Raw genomic sequence first — 19,418 nt, 5'->3', positions numbered from 1 at the left:
TTAAAAGGAAGGTTTTGGTCGCCACTGTTGCAGGATGTGCTTGTTGATGGAGGATTGTTGGGTGTAGATTCATTGAAGGAGTGAGGTACCAGACCTGCTCTACTAGTAAAGTGTCATGAGAGAACTTTTGTTGTGATTTGGCGCTACATAAATAAAACTGACTTGACATCAGTCTGATTATCATTTTTATTTTTAACCCAATATTGTTTCCATTTTTTTTTTGTACACGAAATGCAAATATCCTATAAATTGGTTTTAATATAAAGGCAGTATTTACCATAGGCCAATATAATCTGCGAAAATAGCGGCATATGAAATACCTGCATATATTAAATATCAGGCATCCCAACGAATTAAGGAATAAAAATAAACTCTCATATCCAAGACAATTTTTTCCTTTCTTATCAAGATTGAATTCCTGTGTTTCTGTGTCATGCGCTCTGCCGTAGTAGATCATGGGACAAACTTAATAACATGAGAAAGCCATATTTTTCCCATGACTTGATTTGAACATGATCGCTACAAATTACAAAAAAAGGTTTACGTTGAACAATGAGAAGAGGCAAAGGACACTCACACATCAAGATCAGAAAATCAAGCAGCGAGTCATGTGGTGATTTCACCGCAGTGCGTCACAGCTGCTCTCTCTGGTGCGTCCACTCTAAAGGGAAGTGACGATTTACACGTTAGACTTGTAGAATGTGTAAATGGCTGAGCGTGTTTGGTATGTAGACGGCCGCAACTCAACTGATTATTGACAAAATAAAAGATTTTCGATCCAAAATTTCCAGCAACCATGAACAAACAATCAATTATCCACGCTAACGACAGAAAGGAAGAGGGATGCAAAACAGACCGCAAAGAGGAAACTTTGAAATTCAACACAAACTTTTAATTCTAAAAGTGAAAAGAATTCCTGTACATCACGCTTTTCACTTGGAACTGCTAAAGATTTATAGTGAAAAAAACGTTTCGGTACACAAACCTCCATTAGGTTGTTTTTTTTTTTTTAAACCTTTTTATTTTTTGTCAAGTACCCTGTTGAAGGTCTGTGTACCGAAACGCAGTTCCCAATAAATCTTTTTAACTCCGAGCGAAGGAGACGGTGTAGGAGACTTTGGGTCTCTGCTGCAGTCTTCTACTTTTAACAAAACAAAAATGTGATTTGACAGACGATCATCTTACGCAGTTCTCATCAGCTCATGTACTTTAGTGAGCTCAAGTCCATATGAAAAGCTTTGTATTTTGGTGTCACTTTAGTCACACAAAGCAGTTTAATCAACATGACAACTTCATACACTCTTACAATAATAATAACAGTATCTGGTATCTCAGAGGCAATTATACAGTGAAAATCTCCTCCAACCTTAATGAGTAGCACATGCTGAAGGGGCTTCAACCTTCATGTTGTTATTCTGAGTGTTTCCAGTAGTAAATCATTTAACTTTTCAGACGTTAAGTCATTAACAGAAAAACACACGTGCTGCAACCAGTCATACATTAGATATAATATTAGATAGCACATGCTACAGCAAAGTAGAAATAGAAAAGAAATATTAAAGTCAACCAATATGTCCAATTTTCTGGACAAAAACACCCCAGGGGGACACAGGCTGTACTTTATTCAAAGTGCTAAGTGAAATCATAATCAACGCCTTCTGGACTGCAGAATTTTCTCAGGATTCATCAGATTGTTTGGGTCAAGGGCGTCCTTGAGGTCCTGCATGACCTTCATGGTCGCGGGTCCCATCTCCTCACAGAGCAGCGCTCGTTTCCCTAAACCCACTCCGTGCTCCCCTGTACACGTGCCGTTCATGGCCAGGGCTCGCCTGGGGGGCAAACAGAGTCTAGTGTTATCTACCAGCACCTACAACACTTCTAAAGGTGCTTTCCCAACCCACCCAACCAAAAGTGAACTTCGTAAACGTACTCTGGTGCCAACTAGAAAACAAACCAAATGTATCAGTTTCAGTCTGACTCAGACAATGAGATTGTAGTTGGTTAAAGTGCCAAAATGTAACGAACCTAATCAAAAAAGCAATTCATATTGCAGTCTCATCTGGACAGTGTGTTTTGTTGTGGACACTCAGAACTCTAGTTTTGTCATTATTACCTTTGAGTTTCCTGGTTTGTGGTTTTAGTTTGATCAGTTTTGTCAGTTCCCGTTTTACTTTATCACTTCATTCCTCTGTTAGTTTACTTTAATATTGGCTTTCTTCGTCAGTATCCTGCCTCCTTCGAGTCACTCACTGGTCGTCGGTCGTCATCAGTAACGGCCCTGGTCCCTGCATGTCTCCTTCCCACCTTCCTGTTCTCACACCTGTGTCTTGTTGTGTCGTTAGCTGAGTTTGTTTTTTGGTTGGGTCGTCTGAGTAAGTTACGGTCAGATCCTCCGTGTTGTGGACCCTTGCTGTTTACTCCAGTGCTCTGTATTTTGGTCACTCCTAAAACTCAGAAATAAGCTTGCGTTGTTGAGCATCCTCGATGGGGTTTTTAAATGGGCTTTAAAATAAAATGCCCACGACAAGTTCTGTGGTTCACACCAAGTTAAGGCATTTTTGTTCTGGCGTACAAAATAAATAAGTAAATACCACATCGTTGAATTTCTTGCTTTTTATGTGCTTTACAAAAGCGGTTGCTAACAAGAAGACTATGGAAGCTGTCAGGGACGTTAAATGTCATCACTCTGAAAACAGAAGAAGCCTGAGGCTAGTTTTGGTGACGCAGACGTCATGTGGTCCTGGTGTCGTTTGTTGGTAGCATAATAACTAACTTCGTATTCTAATATCCGATTTCCCCTCTGTGATTTTCACAGTGTCAAGACAGACTTTCAGAAACTTGTAAGCATTTAGCAAAGAAATCACACTATGAATTAATAACATTAATACATTTTCAAGAATGAGTCTTCCAGAATTAATGCTAGCTTAGAGATGTGGGCGATATCTGTGTGAAGATAAGCTGAGTGAAAAGGATTAGAGAAGGAGTGACAAGTAAGAGGAGGAAGAGAATTATTGAAGAGCGAGGGGAATGTTATAATGAGGAAGCAGAGAGGTTTGTCTCCTCGGCCACATCTACACAAGCCCATGAAAGGCACTGCAAAAATATCAAATTAACAACGACGCTGAAATGAAAAAAAAAAGGGGGGGGTTCACCTTTTTTCCTGCAAACTGATGATTTCTCAGTGCAGGTGTGAGGTTAGAAGGGAGATACTGTTGAACTGGACCGCAGTATGATTCCTAGTACAGAAGAAACTCTAACTGGGGGAGGACATGAGAGAAGGTGGGCATCAACCATATTACCTGGCTAGTCTCTCAGTGAACAGGTGGACCCTGTGTATCTCTTCTGGATCATCGGGGTCCACCACCATCAGACAGTGAAAGTTACCATCGCCCACATGACCTGCAATGGGACCTGAAACCAGATGGAATATAAAACATGCTTGAAACTTGATTAGCACTTAAAATAGGGATGCCATTCAAGTTTAGCCTAATTGTCGATGTCACAATTACACAGAGAATCAATTGTTTAGCAAAAATTAAGACTTGAGTCACTGAGCAGAAAGGGAATACGTTACCCTAACCCTAACTCACTGTAGCAGGTTTAATATCATACAGCAAGGAATCTAGAGTAACAGTAGCTCCTTATGGCTGTAGGTTCAGTACCAATCTTGTCAGGCTGCAGTCAATAATGGTGATCAATTTGGAAGGTCTGTTCGTTTTGATCAGTCAAGAATAACTCATGTTACACAAACAGTATAGAGACCAGTACACCTAGTAAGCGCCACACTGCACCCTTGACTAAACACCACACCGTAACAAAATGCTGTAAAAAAAAAAAAAAAAAAAGCCAAATTCTAACAGTAACATACTCTTTCTATTAAAACGGTAATATACTGTAAGGAACAATGCATCCTGGGCAATATTTATGGGCGGCTTGCTGTTTCCGATAAAGTACTGCAATGTACTGTAAATAGGGTTGAATTCAGGGAGTGATGTTAGAATCGACGGCAGAGAGGCGGCAAAACTACAGTTGCGTGCACTGAAGGACACATGGACACCACCTGCACCACCTGCAGACGCCACCTGGACTTTCTTTTTGGATCCAACTCAAGCCTGCATTTTGGAAACGATGAGTTTGAATCAACACCTGAATACATCCGTCTGTTGTTGTTTGCTTATGATCGTACTGCCCTTTACCGCTAAGCGTGCTTGATGAAACTCCATCACGATCTGTGTTGTAACCCAAGTTATAACTGGTTGACATTTGGTTTAATGGTAATTTTAGCGTATTGGATAGCTGCCATGCAATCATTTCATGAAACTACGATTCTCACTATATTTACATATTTTCTGTGCCCTATCGTCGTCTTCTACTATGGCTTATATCAAGGAGACCCTCCCCCTACCCTTGACTCCTCGTCTAAGACTGCTTGGTATGAATTTAGTGAATTAACACACTGTTTGTTTCATATCAGATGAGCTGAAGTTATGCGCATCCCAGCGAACACTAATTTACAGCATTCATACTGTTCTCTGCAGAGTGCTCACCAGTAAGTCTGTTCTCTATCAGGTCCATCTTTGTCTCCACTATGATTTGAGGGAGTTGAGACAGGGGAACACACACATCTGTAGCATAGGCCTAGAAACACACACACAAACACACGCATACGCACACAAGATAAAGTCACATATTTAAAAGTGCATCGGCTGGTTGTTTTTGGCATTCCTGAGAATTTGAAACATTTAACAAAGCAAGACATAGAACAGTTCTGCATTCTCGTAGTAGTGCTTTGACAAATAACTTTCCAGCAAAGCCTTTCAACCACAGTAGGAATTAACAGCCCTGCAGTTATTCAAAATCTGAGCTTGAGCCTTACGAGGAGCACAAATTGGTCTCATCATGTCGCTATTTCAGCATTAGTTTGATCAGTTTATTGCAATTAAAATACAACATCTACTATTGGCTGTAAAAGTCAGCGGTCTACTTGAGGATGATGACCTGGACTGGTACTGTTTTGTTTGTGACATATCTGAGACAAAATAACAGCAAAACAGTTGAGTTTGCCAAACCCTAACCCTACATGAAAGCATGTGTATATGGCAAGAGAGTTGGGTCATGACCAACATCGCTGATGGACAAGAAGATGTAAACTGTAATTTGTACCAAATTTCCAAACAGTAGGACTTTAAAGGTTGTTGTTTTTTTTTTGTCTTGCGGATGGACGTGGCAAAGCATGAATTCCTGGGTAATAATGGTATGCATCATGCTGTAGTTATTTCGGCATCATTTTGATCAATTTATTTTGATGAAATCACAATAAACTCTCAATTGAAAACAACAGCTGTCAGTCACCGAATGAAAAAGGTAGTTTCAAAATTAGACTTGCAAGCAAGTACATGTGTGCGCAGAGTCGAACCCTCCACCAAGCAGCAGTTTTGAGAAGAACCTAGTTCCAGATGAGATAATGGACTTCCCAACCCTCAACTGACAAAATGTCATGGGACCTCTTTGGTGGGGGTTTGTCTCCTTCGTGCTGTTATTTCTATGAAAAAGGTTTGTATTTTGCTACTATGTAACCCAAACCCTGACCATAACCCTAACCCTAACTGAAACCCTAACCCTCAGAGGCAGAGATTAAGATGTCTGCCCCTTTGGTCTGCAGAAAGTAACTCTTGATATTTCTGATATTGCATTTTTATGGGTAATACAAATTTTTTTCATCACTTTTCAACTACAGTGTAAATATATTACGTGCGCAACCTTTTGTTCAAATTGGGTACATGTAAAGTAGCAGGTCACTTCTCCTACCTTGCAACCAGGTCTCAGAGCCAGGGCAGCGTACCAGGCATCATGACGAGCTTTCCACAACCGATTCCGTGTTTCAGTGTCTCTTGCCCACTGGAAATCGGAGCCACCATTACCCTGAGTAATGCCCTCTGAGAAAAAATCCACATTAACACGTATATTTATGACGGTCATACTTGTACGATTGTTTGATGTAATTTCTTGAACTAAAAAGTCTGCCTTTTCCTGGTGTATGTGGTAGAATAAACAATCTTTGTTATCAGTCAGTATTATTGCACTAAAAAGTCACACCATCGCCACTGTATTTGTTTGTGATTTACAGACTCACACACCAGCTGCTTGGACTTGTTCCTCCAGGCTCCGCTCAGAACCATGGAACTCCAGGAAGAGTGTCGGGGTCACAGGATACGAGAGAGAACTGAACTTGTTGCACGCATCGATCATCACGTCATCTAGAAACTCTGGATCATACAAACATACACACTGTTGATTAGATTCAGAGGGTTAGGGTTAGGGTTAGGTAGTTTGTTAACACTACTGTGTGGGAGACAAGATACAATATAATGTTATAAGCAGGAATTTAAACTCACATTAAGGTTGAGAGTACTTTAATGTGAAGTAGTGATTTGTGCTAGACAGTAAGTTGGAATCTCTTATTAAGTATACTGCCTGCAAGTCAGCTTCAAGCATCGGTAGTTCAGCGGTAGAATTTTCGCCTACCATGTTAGGCAAGCTACAGATATAATATATAATATATACAGGGGTGAAGGTGAGCTGGAACGGGCCGGAACGCAGTTCCGGAAAAATATTCACGGCCGGAACGGAGTTCCGTTAAAAAAAGGAGGAGAAGGGAGCTGTCAAAACCCCATATTAAATAAAGAAAACAACGTCTGAAGGCAGTTTCACTCTGAATGTGGCAGACGCGGCGCGCTACGCAGGGTGGGGCGCAAGCACGCGCAGCACTACCAAGTTGCTGGGCTTGGTTTGCGCTCATGTGACGTCACAGCACGCCCACACACACAATGAATGGACTTCCCCCGCGCAGCCTTGCGTCTTGTGCGTTCAGTGTGGAACCGCCTTGACACGGAGTTGCGCCCATGAGCGCATCTCCGCATGCGAGGCGTTTCTGGTTGGCTGACAAACGGACATGTGGGTCACGTTACCAGCATTGTTAGTTTTGATTGGTTAAAACCACACGTGTTCTGCTTTCAGGGAACGAAAAAAAGAGAAAGAAAACAAAACAGAGGGCAAAATCAAAGAACTCGGCTGCTGGCTACCTGCTTTGGCACAATGCAACGTAAAATAAGTGACATGTTTAAGCAAAAATGTGACAGAGTTGAAGAAGCAAGAGAAAAAGTTAGCAAAATTAGACCCAAGGAAGATTCAGACACAGAGCCACTCATTGATGAGAGTGAGTTCCAGGGAGAGACTGTCTCTGTGGAGTCTGCCAGTGAGAACCTACAACAAGAATAAATCATTGAGTGATATTGATGATCTATTTTTTCATGTATGCATGTCTGCCTGTTCCCTGTTGTTAGCACTGTAGTGGGCAATTACTGTAAACAGCAGTTTTCAAGGCATTTCCAGGGGTCGCGCGGGAAGGGTGGTGCTATGAGGGCTGCAGTTGTGTGGAGAATAGACACCCGAAAACTGTAATAAAAATCACCCGAAACCAATTAAGAACCATAAAACTTCATCGTCGGCGGCGCCTTTTTTTTTTTTTTTTTTTTTACGTGTGCGTACAGTTCCGGCACATCTTTGAAGCCACTTTCACCCCTGACTATATATAATATATAATGTACAGCCAGACAGACAACTCAGAGGTCTGTCTGAGGTCCTGAACATGTGCTCTCCTTCAGGCCTTCCCTCTTAAATGGGATGATGAGTGAGCAGCGTTTAAGTACATAAGTACCTGTGAGTTGCCAAATGTGTGTGTTTGACTCAATCGTTGTAGTTGCAAGGTTTCTACCTTGTTTAAATGTTTGTGGGTCTGTTTTTGACTGTGTATTTACTTGCCTGTTAATGTAACCAACCGTACTATTAACTTGGGCATGCTAATGCTAGCATGCTAACACTTCCTTGCTAGCTGCTTGCTGGTTCTGTTACTCTCTCCGTCCACTGTGGATGATGAAGCTCGCCTATTTTTTTTTTCCAAGTTGATGGTTCTATAATTCATAATATCTCCAACAAGTTATTTAAAATTTCACAGGAGAGGCTTCAAAAAAATTCCGCACTGTCTTAACTTGTAAAAAAAAAACTCTATTTGCAACATTTGAGTGTTAGGCCTTCATCAGGCAAACCTCCCATGAGGGAGGCTAAAATCTGAAGTAGTTCAGTCTGAAATTTCTTTATTATTTTCATTTTATATACAAGAAGGCCCTAGTGTGTAATGTCATAGTATTGCATATTAAAAATGAATCCAAACACTTTTGATATAAATAAGAAATCAAAGATAAGTGCTTTAAAAATAAAATCAAGTGAATTTTTTTTTATTCAGACAGGCTTTTATTAAATATAAATTTTCAAACTGCAACAAGTGACATTTAGAAAGGACAATAACTTAAGAAACATGGATCAGTATTATGCTTTCTCTATGCTGCCCACATCTGCTTTTCCATGTCGTAGAATGATGACGCTTGAGATTCCCTCCATGTCATTTCAAAGCACATGCCTTTGTCTTTGTATAAGGCAAACATTTTCTCTGGGCAGCAGATGTATTTTCCTCGAGGACGTTCCTCTTCTTCTCAGCTTTGTCCTCCACTCTGCCCTGTGTTACCTGGAGTTCACTCTAAAGGAATGACATTTTTGAGAACTCTTCAAAAGCCATTCTTGGGTTGTCAGACCCTCTGCAGAGTTGGCTATGAAGAACTTTGTGGAGCAGAAAAAATATCAGATAGGACCTTGTTGATAAGAGTGATGGATTGATGATCAGTCCCCTTGATAGCGGGATTTTGGCCCACAGGAAAGACTTTTTTTTTTGTCTGTCTTGATTTTTGCTGCTCCCCCTGATGCAACAATATTTCCCAAACAATTTTCTGGAATTTTTTTCCTGTGTAAGAGGCTTTTGAGGTGGCACCGAATCAACTGGATTCACCACTGCTGGTGGCAGCTGTACAACTGGGACATGTGCAGTCTCACTGCCTTCAGTTGGACTTTGCCGTAGCTTTTGTGCCTCCAGAAGTGTCTCAGGACTGGAGTTAAGAGTTAAGGAGCTTGTGTTCAACTTTTAGCTAGATGTTTTATGTACTGTGATATGTGAAATTTGGTTGTGGGGGAAGTAGACTGTTTGGATCTGAATGGCAGGGGTGGAATATTTGAGGTTTCTGAAAAAAAGAAAAGCACATTTAAATGGACTATTATCTCACATTCATTCAGCTGATGCTGATGAGCAGGTTTTCAATTTAACACATGCTAAGCACTCGATGAGGTTAAATATGGGGTTTGGCGGGGTTCATCCGCCAGCTGGCTCATTAAAAAGAAAAAAAAAGGAACTCCCAGTAAACCAGTTTTCTGCATGAAGCACCAAACACTCAGTATCTGTAGTGCCCAGTGTTACATTGCTGATTACGCAAACTGACCACTTCCTACAGCTGAAACCTCATGAAGAGCACAAGTCACAGCAAATACAGTATCTTCAGTAGCTTGAATACTTTTCTGTATTTAACTGTCATAAATCCTAAAAAGAAAAGTTTTCAGAACAAAACAAGTCATTTTCAGCATTTGTTCACTGCAGATTCATCTCTTAAGTGCTGTGTTGTATACAACTGGACTTTCCGTTTCCTTGAAGACATTTCGCTTTTTTCGCTTCTCATCCAAGAGACTTCTTTAGCTCTAAGTCACAGGTGGGGAGTTGTACACTTTTATAACTCTGTGTGGTTTTGACTCTACAGAGTCATTAGGTCACATGTGACAGTACACACTTTTGTGTGTTACACCTATTTTTTTAAGCTCAAAATTTCATTATTTCTGTGCTTCTGATTTACTTCGTGGCCACATTAAAACCCCTATCAGTCAAACTTTATTTATGTATCACTTTTCATACATATAAAAGAGAGTAACACAAGAGCCTCAATTGAATTTGTATGCAAAAACTAGGCAATGATTTTCAACATATACTTCTCAGGTTACGTATCATGGTCAGGAGAACAAAAATAAATTTTGGACCCAGCTGCTAAGTACAAGAGCTCACACTCAACACTATTTAAATTACCTTTAACTTACCCATTTTGGCTGGACATCCAGTCCCACCTCGAGAACACATCTGTAATGTGTGGAGAAACACCAGGTTGATTTTGTTGGGTTAGGGTTAGGACACAGCATTATGGATGGGTAATGTCTGGACTGAATGACACAGAGGCAGAGCAGAGGATGATGTTGGGGCAGATCGAGACAGAGGCACAGCAGAAGGTGGCATCCGAGTGGACTGGGAAAAACACACAGCAACGGGTAGTTGTGGTTACCATTGGAGCAGAGGGGGGAGGCATGAGAAAAGCTTGATCATCTTTTCTTTGCACTTGGTGATTTTTCTCATCAAGTTTAACTGGACAGTATTCTTAATTTATGCATCCAAGGCCAAACTTTTCTCTTGTGTCCCGATTAGTGATGTGAATGATGGGGTACTTTTCCATTCTCAGTGATCAGCAGAAGATCACACAGGCAGGAGGACTACCTCTGAGTCCTTAAGGTCCAGGGGTGCCACTCCTGTCATGCCTCAAGCTAGTTTACAGGAGACATGAGTTCCAGTAATCCACTGGGACTGATGAAAGTGGTACCACTCCTGCTTTGAAATACCTCTCACTGGAATCCAGGTGGGGACTTATGCTTCTTCACCAGACACACCAGGGATGGGGTAGCAGAATGCTGCCATACCTGTACCAGATTCTCTCTGTTACCTCAGGGTCACTGAGAGAACCAAGCAGAATGTGAACTCTCTGGATGTGCCATGTTTTCAACATTGATGGTTTAAAGAGTGGAATCCCGTTTGGGTTTGTGGTCAGACAGAAGTGCAGCAGCTCGTTTCCCATGAAGTCAACCAGATCTGTTGGTTGTGGAATTCTGGTACTACAGTGCTCTTCGATTAGCTCTTTTGTTGGATTTGGAGCCTGACTTCCACAAAACTGGTAAGAGTCCTTAAGCCTCCGTTGGTCCTGATTGGTAACAGAGAAGACAGTGGAGAGAAGCTGGTAAAAGGCGCTGTACAGGGGATGGTTACATGGTTAAATGAATGGTTAGAGCTACTGGTCTGTAATCATTAGGACTTTGGGCGCCTTCATTTTGGGTACTGGAACAATCCTTGAGTTCTTTCAGATTTGAGGGACCCTGTTCAGCTGGAGGGAGGCTAAAAAGATAAAGCAGAAGATGTCCGCCAACTACTCAGAACAGTACTGAAGAGTCCAACCTCCAACTTCATCAGGACCAGAACTTTTCCTTCTTTTTGTATGGCGGAAGAGTTTTTCAACCTCATCTCTGATTACCCCTCCTGTGAAATGATTCAGTGGATGAAAAGAAACTGCCTGCTCCGGACTAAACAAGTGATTGCACAGACGAGCATCATTCTAAAAACCTGCTGGCTCACTACTCAAATCATGAACAGGTTGTAAAATCAATTTAATCTATTTACCAGCTCGGTATCAGTTCTGCCAAAGAGGGAAACTGGGCACTTTTTGGATTTCAACCCTATAATGGACTTCACACCATCCCAAGCAGGGTGAGATTTTTCAGGCTCTGAAAAAGGGAAAACGCTGAAACCATCCAGTTACAAGTCTGAGGGCAAATCGTGCTCTTTCAGCCATGCTTCCATAAACACGAGGAGATAGGCGGTTTTGTTCTCCGCCAGAAATTTGTTGTTAGCTTGAAGCTCATCCACTTTGTTTCTAAGAGATTGAACGTTGGCAATGATGTGCCTCTGCCACATGCCACCTTGTCTCCCTTTTTTTCCTTATGCCAGCCGGCTTCGATGTCCAAACGCTGGTCTTCAGCGAAGTATCCGCCGATCGGTTCATCTTTGTTGGCAGGATGACTGTAGAGTCCATGGTGCCCCTTCCAGAGTCACACAGGAGTAAGAGGAACTCACAGCAGTAGCGCTGAGGCTCCTGGTGCTCACAGAGCCTGGACAAAAAGTGGCATATAACCGGGAGAAGTAAAAATCTGCTCCAATGCGGGTGAGTCATTATAACTTTCTTTCCCATTTACCTTTCCTTATTTTGTACATGGCCTAATTTAAATAAACTATTAAACAAACAAACTAGTTTTTAAGTATGTGGATATTTTGTTATCTGCGTCACACACAGCAGCGATGGAATGTAACTCATTGACTTAATTAAGGCTTTTAAGTACCTGTACCTCACTTGAGTAATCCCACTTGAGACTGTCCTTCTACTCTTTGTAACAGGCCAAGACTGCACTTCTCACTCAAATAAATTTGTCTGGTTTAAGTTCTACTGTTTGATTCACATATACATTTGTGATGCAGACATTGCCAAAAAAAGACCAAAATCAATCAATAAAAATTGGGGGGAAAAAGGATAAAGTGTTGCTTCATGTGTTGAGAAAATGCCCCTACTTCTTAAGCCAACTTCAATGTTAACGTTTTAAAAGCTGAAAAATACACAATGCGGAAACAATGGCTTTTTCCAAGAAAATAAATAACTGATTTTATGTGCCTGCAAAGTATATTACTGAACCTAAAATTAATCTAAATAAAGCTGTGCACTGAAAGGCTTTTAAAACAAAGAACAATTAAAAGTAAGTAAGATGACATTACTTAACATTAACCTGAGGTCTACCTTAATTTTGCCCCGCTCAGACATACACCTAAAAGTCAATATCATTCAACTTCTAAAGCTACAAACCTCTCATTATTAAATTCCTGATTTTGTGCTTAGCGGAAACTATCACTTACCTTTTCAGTTTGAATAATTCTGATCTCAGAAATGATGCTCGCCAAGTTGGTCTTCGATCTTCAGTAGCAGTAATTAATGTTAAAGAGGAAGAGAGACGGCATTGAAGTTGTGAACAGCAGCAAAATGCGTTGTGGCGAAAAGACGCGTTACATCCGTAGAGGTTGAGCACGACCATAAGAAATGAATGGATAACGGTTAAGGGCTGTTTAGCTTAACTGCCTACACGGAAGACCGAGGTTCAATTCCTGGCCAATGTAAGCTTTTAATAATTCCAAAATTACAGGATTTGACGCTCATCCAGATACGGATTAGATTCTTCAGATACTGAAGTCCCATTAAAGAAGTAGGGGGTCCAACATATCCTCAAGAAATTCCCAACTGTAAACAGTTTACTTTCACAATAGCAACAGCTGGCATGATAATTGACGGTATGTTGAAATCCCCGAGTACGTGACGTGTTCACAAGTCCTAAGTCAGTGTGTACGAACCCACACACCACACATCGATGGTTTGTAATAGATCGTTTTTGTCAGCTTTTGCTCAACAGTCAGATAAATATTTTCCAAAAGCCAGAAATTGATATTGATTCTATTTTCACTTCTAATTTCATGATCTATTACTCCTGCAGACTCATGTAATTATCCTACTGTAATGATCAATGTTCTCTAACAGATTAATAAAATCTAGATTTATCCTGTTTTGCTCATCTTTCCTCCTTTCATCCTTCAGTTAATGTGTTTTGAAATGCACCTTCCATCTTAACCACATGCTGTGAGGAAAGTGTCAGATTGCCACTCATCTGAGGATCTGTCCCTTGTGAGAAAATCCAATGTCACTATGAACAAGCAAACTTCCACAGGCGACACTCACCTTACTTACCTGTTTAAACAATAGTTTTTATGAGATAGTGTGACAGCCTTTGTGATCTTATTTTGAAATCTGCACTTATTCAGACACTTTCAAAGTAGCTTTTTAAACATCCACTTGTGCATCTTGAAGATGCTCGAGGAAAAAGCTGTCATGTTGCATTTTAACATATTTACTTATTTTACCATCAGAGATTCTAAAATACTCCTCAGCTTCTGATGTCTGTCAAAGTAAATGAATTGAAACAGACAGCTGCCAGAGCCAGATGTGGCCAATAAAGCAGATTTTGGATTTGGGTGGGTGAGCAAGTGAGCGAAGGGTGCTAATCTGCATGACAGTCAGATGATATCTTCGTCAAGTTCTGGACGAGTTGGAAACAGTGTGAAGTGACACATGCCAGAGTTCTTTCTTTTTAACTGCTGTTGTCTCATATGAAACTTGCTCATCATGGAGGTTAGAAAAAATATCTTCTCTCCTCACCGATACGAGCGATAGGCACTCCGGCCTGTAGAACCTGCACAGTGCTGTCCACAGCAGCCTGGACGGAGGGGAAAGAGCAGACCGCTGATACCATAGCTTCTGGGATGCCGTAGAGGCGCAGGGTTGTCTTGGTGATGATCCCCAGGGTGCCCTCTGACCCCACAAACAGGTTTGTCAGGTTGTAGCCCGCTGAGGTCTTCCTGAAGATGGATATTAATGCTCCGGTCAGCTAGTAGATAAATGTGCACCTCCAGAAACACAATAATTACCTTCGTTTGACTACTTTTCCTTGTCTTTGAATTACCTGGAACGTCTGCCCCTTCCGGCAGTGTGTATGATGTTCCCATCAGCCAGTACCACTTCCAGGTTTATAACATTTTCTCTCATGGTTCCATAACGAACTGCGTTAGTCCCAGATGCACTGGTGGCGGCCATACCACATAGAGACGCATCAGCTCCAGGGTCTGAGAAAAATTCGTTAAATATGCACAAAGATGTGTACAGCTGAAACCGTATTTTGATATGGAGCAATAGTAGCAACAAGCTACTAAGGTTAATCCTCCACCAGCTTAAATGTGAGTAAATCATTAAAACTGTGTGCCCTTTCTAAATCTTCTAAATGTTATCAAACCAAAAGGATCAAATGTGTGTACATAACAATATGTTGGAAAAGCTGAATATGTCTCCAGCCTGCAGATCAAACATGATGGTGTAGGAAGCTGTGGTTCACTGGTAGAATTCTTGCCTGCCACGAGGGGGGCGCAGATTGTCGCCAAAATAGTGGTGAATAGGTGCCTTGCGTCCGTAGCGGTTCAGCACTTCCATTAGAAATGAATGGAAAATGGTTTAGGGCTGTTTAGTTAAACAATTCTCACTCCATGCACGAGGCAGCCCAGGATCATTTACCAGGCAATGCAATGCTTGTGCTCTTCCAGATAAACACATTTGGAAATATGTAGTATCCACACATTTGGATAATACACTCATAGATAATACACTCATAGATAATACACTCATAGATTGATCCCCCACTGAACAATGATGATGGGTCCAAAAAGCCCTCTACGAAGTCACAACCCCAAAAACAATATGTTGGTGATGGACAGAATTCTGGAATCCCTGAATATATATCCAGTCTGCAAGTCAGCTGTCAGGGTGTACTGGCCCTTGTTTAACAAGCATTGGTGGTTCAGAGGTAGAATGAAAACAAGGAAGCAGTGCTACTGACCGACAGGAAACCACAGTCCCGTCTCTCGCAGAAAGGAATTGAGAGCCTTTCGGGTCACACCAGGCTCCACCGTCACATCAAAATCCTCCTGGTGAAGATCAAGAACCTGATCCATGTTCCTTAGACTGAAGCATATGCCACCCTGACAGCAGAGGGAGGAGCAACTATAACAAATCTCACAGGAACAATGTACAACATCCTAGAGGCAGGACTCATGACTCATTTGTTTGCCTTACTGATGACATCACTTATCACTTAATGTTACTGCAGGTCACACATGTGCACGAAGGGAGGTTAGTCTCACATTCACCGCTCCAACCCCTCCCTCAAGCCCAGTTCCGGTGCCAAAGGGGATGATGGGAAGACGGTGGTTATGACAGACTTTGACCAGGGCGCTGACTTCCTCCACACAACGTGGAAAAACGACCACATCTGGTGGTCGACATCTGGACAGCACCGGAGCAAGAGTTTTCATAAAAGTTGCTTGGTTATTATACAACACCTGGAGCGTTACCAGACTGAGAGAGACTGACCTGTGAACGGACTCATCTTTGCCGTGTTGTTCCCTGACAGCATCACCCAACACCACACTGTCCTTATCACATATGGCCCTGAATGCAGAGAGTGCACTGTCCAGAGCAGCACCCTGTGAAGATGTAAGGGAGAACATCAAATATAAGGTTGTACATGTGAATTTAGATGCACATCAATGTGAGGTACTAATTTTTCTGTGCTGCTGATTTTAAAACACCTTAGTGTGTATCTTAGTTTACAGTTCATTTTTATCTGTTCTCCCAACTCCTTTCTAGACAGCTGTGCGGTTAACTGAGGGGCTCATGTCCAGACATACCTAACAATCCCTGGCTATGTGTTGCCATCTACTGGTATTGGTATTGACGGGGGGGGGGGGGGGGGGGGGCGCAAGACAATAAAAGTAATATACTTTTATGACATATTTGAAAGTAAAATGTGTTATGCATGAGGCAGACTCTTTAGAGGTAACCGACTCTACCCTTACAATGACAAAGGGTGGACAAGAAGAGTACAAATAATCAATAATAAAGAGCACTTTGTCTATACTTGACATCACTTTGAAAACACGGTGTACCCAACCTGAAAGTCAAATTTCAGGGTGTACGTTTAGTGCATGTCAAATATTGGTGGTTCAGTGGTAGAATTCTCACCTGCCAGGTGGGAGTTTGGGTTCAGTTCCCAGCCACTTGAAAATATTTCTTTTCCAACACATGCACAAACAAACGGTAACCCACAATTCTGGATTGAGGCCATGTGGACTGAGTGTTGCATAGATTGTCTCCCATTGTATAATGATAGTGGGTCTCAAAGGTCCTCTTCAAATACATCAAGCAGCACGATGAGAGCAACTGACTGACTGTTTTTAATCATGTCAACAGCCTGCAAGTCATTACTCAACGTACAGATGTATGCACATATAACTTCACACAAGCATTGGTGGTTCAGTGGTAGAATTCTTGCCTGCCGCGCAGGAGGCCCGGGTTCGATTCCCGGCCGCTGCAATAACTTTAACTCCTTGTTTCCAAAAACTGGCAAGTAGACCCACATTCACATTTGGATTAAGGTGATGGTGAACTATCCCTTATAGTTCTTCACAGTTCAATGAAATAATTAGGGAGAGTCCGAAAAGCCCTCTGAAAATATCCAATCAAACAGCAGTATGTTGGTATTTGACTATATGGGGTCTATATTGATAGGTATGGTGGTTTACACACACACACACACACGCATATATATATATATATATATGTTTTTTATGGTCACATCACTCCCTCCTAATGCAGTATTCATGGTGAACAAACAAGTGTGCGAAGCAGAAGCACAAATCACAACATTGTTCCAGGGCACGGCAAACTTATCAGAAGCAACATAATGCAGTAAAACACTGAATGTGCTCCTAAAATGTCCTTAGAAGATTCAGAACGCACAGCAAGGAGAAAAGAAATGGAAAAAAAAAACCATCATGCATCTACTTATAGGATCATCGCTGGAAATTCAACATGCCAAAATGGTTTATGATGTCCATGACAAGCCTGCAAAAGTGACTGATGGCATAAAACAAGCGTGTTATTAAACAGTCACACCCCACGGATTTATTACGTGAACTTAACAAATCTGCCATTCAATACCATCTTTAGATTTGGACAATAAAAATTCAATCAGCACTGTTAGTGGTAAATTTTTCCATCCACCCATCCATTTTCTTTCGCTAATCCTGTTAAGGGTGGCCGGGGGGGGGGGGGGGGGGGGCCTGGAGCCTATCCCATCAGCCTTCAGGTGAGAGGTGGGGTTCACGTTGGACGGGTCACCAGTCCATCACAGGACCAACACATATAGACAAACAACCATTCACACTCACAGTCACACCTACAGTCAATTTAGAGTATCAATCAGCCTCGTCCTCTCTTGATGTCTTTGGACTGTGGGAGGAAGCTGGAGTACCAGAGAGAACCCACACAGGAACAGGGAGAACATGCAGACTCACACAGAGAGATCCTGTGCTGGAGCCGGGACCCTAACCAGGAAAATTCTTGCTGTGAGGCGACAGTGCTGACCACTGCACCACTGCACCACTGCACTGCCCGGTAAAAAAATTTTAAAAGTAATTTTCACTCTTGATAAATTAATCTGTTAATATTAACTAAAGGTAACTGTGTATGTAACAAATCTGCCATATCTGACAGTCCAGCCCACCTGGACAGCCCAGGGAGTAATTCCGACTGACAGTTAAATTTCAGGGTATCAGCATTTTGAAAGTGGTTCAGTAGTAGAATTCTGGCCTACCATGCCAATCGTGTTTGATTCCCAGCCACTGTTAGAATTAACTAAAGGTAATTGTGGCGGTAACAAATCTGCTACAAAAGCCCAAAAACATCGTGATTGAGATATTCTCCACCAGCTATGTTTCCAAATTCACAGTTTACCCCACCAAGAAGGTCACAGCAGGACATGCAGGTTACATTTTGGCCAATAGGAGGGATAATGTCAGAAGTGGGATTCGAACCCACGCCTCCAGGGGAGACTGCGACCTGAACGCAGCGCCTTAGACCGCTCGGCCATCCTGACACGCATGTTAAGAAATCAAAGTGGAGATAATATTTGCCCAGAATGGTGACCCTATTTGCCTGTAGAGCCCACCTGGAAAGCCCAAGACGCTAAAATTTCAGGGTATAACTATTTGGAAAATGGTTCAGTGGTAGAATTGTGGGCGGTTCGCGTTCAATTCCCCGCCTATGCATTTATTTTTCTTCTTCTCTCTCCCCCCCCCTCCTCCCCCTCTCTCTATATGTGTATGTATATGTATATGCGGTTATTACACGCAACAGAAACCAAGCTACATTGATAACACGTGCAAAAATGCCGTTGCTTTGCGTACTTAATGTTCCAGCGGCGTCACTAAACTTTGAACGCTCACCGGCACGTCCACACAATAAGAACAGGGTCGTGAAGTTCACACCAAACACACGAACTCCTGGAGCTACTGGTGCTGCTCGGAGGTGGACTTAACATTCGTATAACATGTGACAACCTTAAGTTCGACAATACAACACGAGCACAACGCTGGGAGATCGTAAAAAGCACCTACTCTGACGGAGATTCGGGATTTACTGTTCCGGGAGTGGACCAACAGTCGTCTGGCCGGTGTCACGCCGAGAAACATCATGACATACACAGAACTAATGGCAACACATTGCCAAAGGCAAAGTATTGGTCAGAAACATAAAGACCTTCCGTTCAAATCTTTTCAGAATAAAACGATGACCGAATTTCATTATAACCATAGCCAAAATAGGAAAATAATTATTGTAAAATTATTTTATTCCTTATATGGTAAAATATCTGTTGTGATATAATTGGATATTATCTCATTTAGAAGTGAAGTTCTTTTGAGTGTTTCTTTACTTCAGGTTATTCCCCTCAGTGTCCTCACACACTCGTCTTATTGTTGTGTAAGTAAAATGTATACAGCCCCACTATTTATCGTGCTACTAAACTATATACTCAGGTGACCTGAGAGATTTACAATGTTTTAAAAGCATATGTATGTGGAAAAGTAAATGCATTGAATCCTTTTATAAGTAAATGAAATATACCAGTATAAA

The 19,418-nt window shown here is 41.7% G+C and overlaps 1 protein-coding gene, 2 non-coding genes and 1 pseudogene across 4 annotated transcripts; 1 reads left to right on the top strand and 3 right to left on the bottom strand.

The window, feature by feature from the left end:
* Positions 1–146: 146 nt before the first annotated feature.
* ldhd (lactate dehydrogenase D) lies at positions 147–19,003 on the bottom strand. The gene is made up of 11 exons (XM_086208642.1): positions 18,902–19,003; positions 15,816–15,928; positions 15,587–15,728; positions 15,283–15,424; positions 14,359–14,518; positions 14,055–14,254; positions 6,138–6,266; positions 5,809–5,936; positions 4,548–4,638; positions 3,300–3,411; positions 147–1,829 (listed from the first exon to the last, which is right to left on the bottom strand). The coding sequence occupies exons 1-11, from the start codon at positions 18,977–18,979 to the stop codon at positions 1,649–1,651; spliced, it is 1,476 nt and encodes a 491-aa protein (XP_086064768.1). The 5' UTR covers positions 18,980–19,003; the 3' UTR covers positions 147–1,648.
* Positions 7,824–11,021, bottom strand: LOC147258685 (uncharacterized; annotated as a pseudogene). The gene is made up of 2 exons (XR_015116712.1): positions 10,027–11,021; positions 7,824–9,128 (listed from the first exon to the last, which is right to left on the bottom strand). The product of XR_015116712.1 is annotated as an uncharacterized LOC147258685 (transcript).
* On the top strand, positions 16,747–16,817 carry trnag-gcc (transfer RNA glycine (anticodon GCC)). The gene has a single exon. It is a non-coding gene; the product is annotated as a tRNA-Gly (tRNA).
* Positions 18,299–18,381, bottom strand: trnal-cag (transfer RNA leucine (anticodon CAG)). Its single transcript has one exon. It is a non-coding gene; the product is annotated as a tRNA-Leu (tRNA).
* Positions 19,004–19,418: the final 415 nt, after the last annotated feature.

This window comes from Aulostomus chinensis, chromosome 7 (genome assembly GCF_037954235.1).
Source record: "Aulostomus chinensis isolate RoL2024-O1b breed Wild chromosome 7, RoL_Achi_v1.0, whole genome shotgun sequence".
Taxonomy (NCBI): Eukaryota; Metazoa; Chordata; class Actinopteri; order Syngnathiformes; family Aulostomidae; genus Aulostomus; species Aulostomus chinensis.
This window is presented reverse-complemented; position numbering and strand designations above follow the sequence as displayed.